This window comes from Oryzias melastigma, unplaced genomic scaffold (assembly GCF_002922805.2).
Source record: "Oryzias melastigma strain HK-1 unplaced genomic scaffold, ASM292280v2 sc00408, whole genome shotgun sequence".
In the NCBI taxonomy this organism is placed as follows: Eukaryota; Metazoa; Chordata; class Actinopteri; order Beloniformes; family Adrianichthyidae; genus Oryzias; species Oryzias melastigma.
In genome coordinates, this window is record NW_023417005.1 from 36,928 (window position 1) to 41,078 (window position 4,151).

Here is a 4,151-nt window from a genome sequence, read left to right on the forward strand (position 1 = left end):
CCAAGCTCCTAATTTGAATAAGTTATGATCTTGAGGCTCACAACATTTACGTTAAACCAGCTAGAAATAAAAATGTTCCATCCAAGAAGTTAATTCTTCCACCAAGACAAACCTTTAAGGCTGATCATGGATCATTCCAGAACATATCTCATTCCTTTCATCAATACAGTTTCTTTTACAAGCGAGGGAAATAGCAAACAAGGACGGAGTGAAAATTGAATGTTTTTTTTTTTTTTTAAATTAAAGTGTTTTCTATGCATCTAAAGAGTACTTTGTATTGAACATGTTCCGTTTTTTTTTTCTTATGCAGAACATTTTGTTTGTACAACAAACTTCAGGAAACAGAAAACATAACCATTAGAAAGAAACTCTGTGGTCAAAGCTGCTGCAGTCTGTCTGAGCTAAGTGTGAAAAGGAAACAGACAGACCACATTCATATTTAGAAAAACATTCAAATTGTTCTTTGACATTGAAACTTGTGATAGATAAATTGGAAATATTCAGATAAATTCAACTTTTGATTGTTGTCCATAAAAGTGATGTTTACTTCGCAATTTAATGTTTTATTTAATGGTGAAGCTGCTTAAACTGATCTGAAAGAGATCATTCAAGTGGAATCTATATTTTTAATAGTTTTAAAAGTTATTTAGTAGTTTTTTTTGTTTTGTTTTTGTAAATTAAATTTAAATTGAAAAAACAATTAACAGTTATTTTAATAGTTATATTTATGATATAACATCATGTTTTTATGTTCAGCTGTTTAGTGATCTGACAGTAAAAAGTCCAGAAGTTCTCAGCTGAACATGAAGGATTCAGACTGTTGTGATCTGCTGGTGTTTTCCTGTTTCTCTCTGTTGTTGCTGTGAGAGGAGCTGATCTTCCTCCTGGTTCCAAACATTTGACTCACAACTCATGTCACCATCAAGCAGGTCACCTTCATCGACTTCAATGCCAAATGTTGACAAACAAAGAGAATCAAATGACTAAATCATTTCATGGAGAAAATTCTTTATAAGATGAGAGACTAAAGGATGGAAATGAAAAAGTTCATCTTCTCATGACCTCATCCTGCAGCAGTTTTTAAATATTTTTCTTCTTCATCAGGTGTGAATGATTGTGGTGTTCACACCTCAACCAGGAAGTGACCATAAAATACAGGAATAGAAAATGTTTCCACACAAAGACCATGTGACTCTTTACATCACAGAAGCTGATCTCAGTGGTTTAGAAGAATGAAGACATTTGCTGTTAGAAGAGGACATGGATGAACAAAGAGCAGAACTACCATCAGTCAGTCCACACTGTGAGTATTCTACAGTTACCAGAATGAGAACTTTTTCATTTTTTGTTGACTGGTAAAAAGAAAATAACTTTTTGTGAAAACTTTAATAATGATATGTAGCACATTTTAAAGACATCAAACTGTATGAGACGTACAGCTGCATGTTAGATCATCTGCAGAAGTCTGATTGTACAGACTGGTGTTTCTAAAATGATCAGTCCCAGTACATGGGATGTATATGTAAATTATTCTGGGTTGGAAATATAATGCATTTTTATTGATTTACAGGCAAATGTTTACTTTGGTTTTTCTTTAAATTTATGTTCTCATAAAAAATTTTGTTAATTTTTATAAGAATTTTTTTGTAAAAAAAAAATGAAAAACATAAATTAAAGTGTTTCTTGTCATCTGTCTTTTCAATTCAGTTTAAATGTTTTTTTTCTTTTCTGCTAATGACGTATATTCATCTTAAATAAGGAAAAAGTTAATTATTGAATCTTTTCTATTGAAAATTTACAGAAAACATAATATTTTTAGTTCCTCACAGTTATTAGCTTTTGCTGAAACACTATTTCGTTTTTCTCTTTTCCATCAGGATTGTGAGGATGGGACACACTCTGCTCTGTAAACTGGAGTTCATCTGTGAGTTTGAAGAACTTTTGCTGTTTTCATCACATCAATCAGGAAAAATGTTAATTAAAAAAACAAAATATATTTTTCACCTAAATACTTAGAAATTCATATTTGAACTGCAGCTGTTTTCTACACAGATTTTAACTGAAATCTATCAGTGATCATGAACAGTTTTTATTATTAATATACCATTTGACTTTTTCATTTTACTAAAACTTTTGCAATACTTGTGGATAAACTATTGAACTGATGTCATATTCATGCACAGTTTTAGTTTCATAACTTGCATCTCTGATATTTCCATCTTTCATGTACAGTAGTGCTGTATTCACTCCTTCACTGTGGACACACTCAAGGTGACACATTATGAATTTTTTGTTATTTCTTTTCATAGTTTTTACATTAATATCAGTTTAATTAATCTCAACACTAGTTTTCTTTTTATTTAAAACTATATATGTTATTCTTTGTTAGTTTTTGTTTACATTGTAAGAATAAATGTATTTATTAAATTGTGTGTTTGTTCTAGATGCTGAAATGACTATTGAACCCAAATGGTCAACTTTTTATATTGGAGAATCTGTGACCTTCAAATGTGACATGAAGGAAGGAAGAACAGAAGACTGGAAATACACATTGAATAGAAGTGATTGGACAGTTTATTCTAACGACCCACGACAACATTTAGCATTACATGATCTGGTTAAACATCTCAGTGGTGTTTATCAGTGCTGTGGCCACAGCAAGAGTTCAAATTCTACAAAGTGCAGCAATAGAGTCTCTATACATGTATCAGGTAATTTATTAATGTGATTTTGACATGAGTCATTTTATGTGGGAATATATATTTAGGAATTCATTCATAATGAACAAAATAAATTATCTATATGAAATGTGTTTTTTACATTGTCATGCCTAAATGCATAAACTAAACGTATATGCATCCTCATTATAATAGTTATTATAGTAAAATGTGTTTATTTATTTCAGACAGACCCAGATCCAGACTGACAGCAGGAACAACAACTGTGTCAGTAGGAGACAGAGTGACACTGAGCTGCTCTGTGGAGAAATCTGCTGGTTGGAAATATGAGTGGTTCAGAAGAACCTCACACACCTCTGAATACAGAATCAATGATGGAGAAAATGGAAACATCAGAGTCTCACAAGGAGGAATCTACAGATGCAGAGGATTTAGAGGAGAACCAGCCGTCTACTCTGATAAAAGTGATGAAGTCACCATTAACATAACCTGTGAGTGATTTTACTTTATTTAAATATTTTCACAATATTTAATTTTGACATATAATGTGTTTTAATGTTTTTAAATGTGATGTAAACAGTTTCCAACAAAGTGAGTGTGACCCAAAAACCCAGCTGGTCTCAGATGTTCAGAGGAGAGACGATCACTCTGACATGTGAGGTTCAGGGAGGTGAAGGAGTTCAGTGGGAGTATGAATGGAGAACACCTCAGTCACAGACATTCAGGACAAACAGGAAAGACTGGACATTCACAGCTTCCATCAGTGGAGACTACAGCTGTAAGAGCAGACCCACAGATGATTCCTATTCTGCTACAAAGTGGAGTGAAGCTGTCAGAGTATCTGTTTCAGGTAAACTTTCCCACCCATGTGTCCTTGTGCAAGACACTGAACCCTGAATTGCCTCTGGTCGGAGGTTGGCGCCAGTGTTCATTAGCGGAGCCACCACCAGTGTATGAATGTGTGTGTGAATGGGTGAATGGGTCTGTGACTGTGAAGCGCTTTGGGCCCTTGAAGGAGGGTAGGAAGCGTTATACAAGTATGCACCATTTACCATTTAAACTGATGTTTTTGGTAAATTTTGTCAATTAAGTGTTAGAAATGTATATATGAGCGTTATTAATACTTTCATTTTAGATGTTGGCATCTGCTTAGAAACATAAATATATGTTTTTTTGAATCCACAGCTCACAAACCAAAGGCTGAACTGAAGATCACAGAGTCTCCAGCAGGGGAAAGAGTGAACCTGTACTGTTCAGTCAAACCTTCATCATCTGGTTGGAGTTTCTTCTGGTTCAGAGGAGAGAAACCCTCCAAACCACTGACCACACAAGATGCTGTTTGCCTTTCAAATGGACAAATCAGTGTCTCACACGGAGGAGTTTACAGATGCAGAGGAGGAAGAGGAGAACCAGTTTATCACACAGAGTTCAGTGATCCAATCACTGTTGATGGTGAGTTTGATCATGTTCTAT

The 4,151-nt window shown here is 34.1% G+C and overlaps 1 protein-coding gene across 1 annotated transcript in view; it reads left to right on the forward strand.

Annotated features, from left to right (window-relative positions):
• Nucleotides 1–2,899: 2,899 nt before the first annotated feature.
• Nucleotides 2,900–4,151, forward strand: part of LOC112140900 (leukocyte immunoglobulin-like receptor subfamily A member 2) — a gene marked incomplete at its 5' end in the record, with an annotated part of 3,009 nt that continues 1,757 nt past the window's right edge. Inside the window, 3 exon segments of the mRNA XM_024263923.2 lie at nt 2,900–3,169; nt 3,259–3,528; nt 3,864–4,130. Of these exon segments, the coding sequence (XP_024119691.2) occupies nt 2,900–3,169; nt 3,259–3,528; nt 3,864–4,130 (807 nt within the window).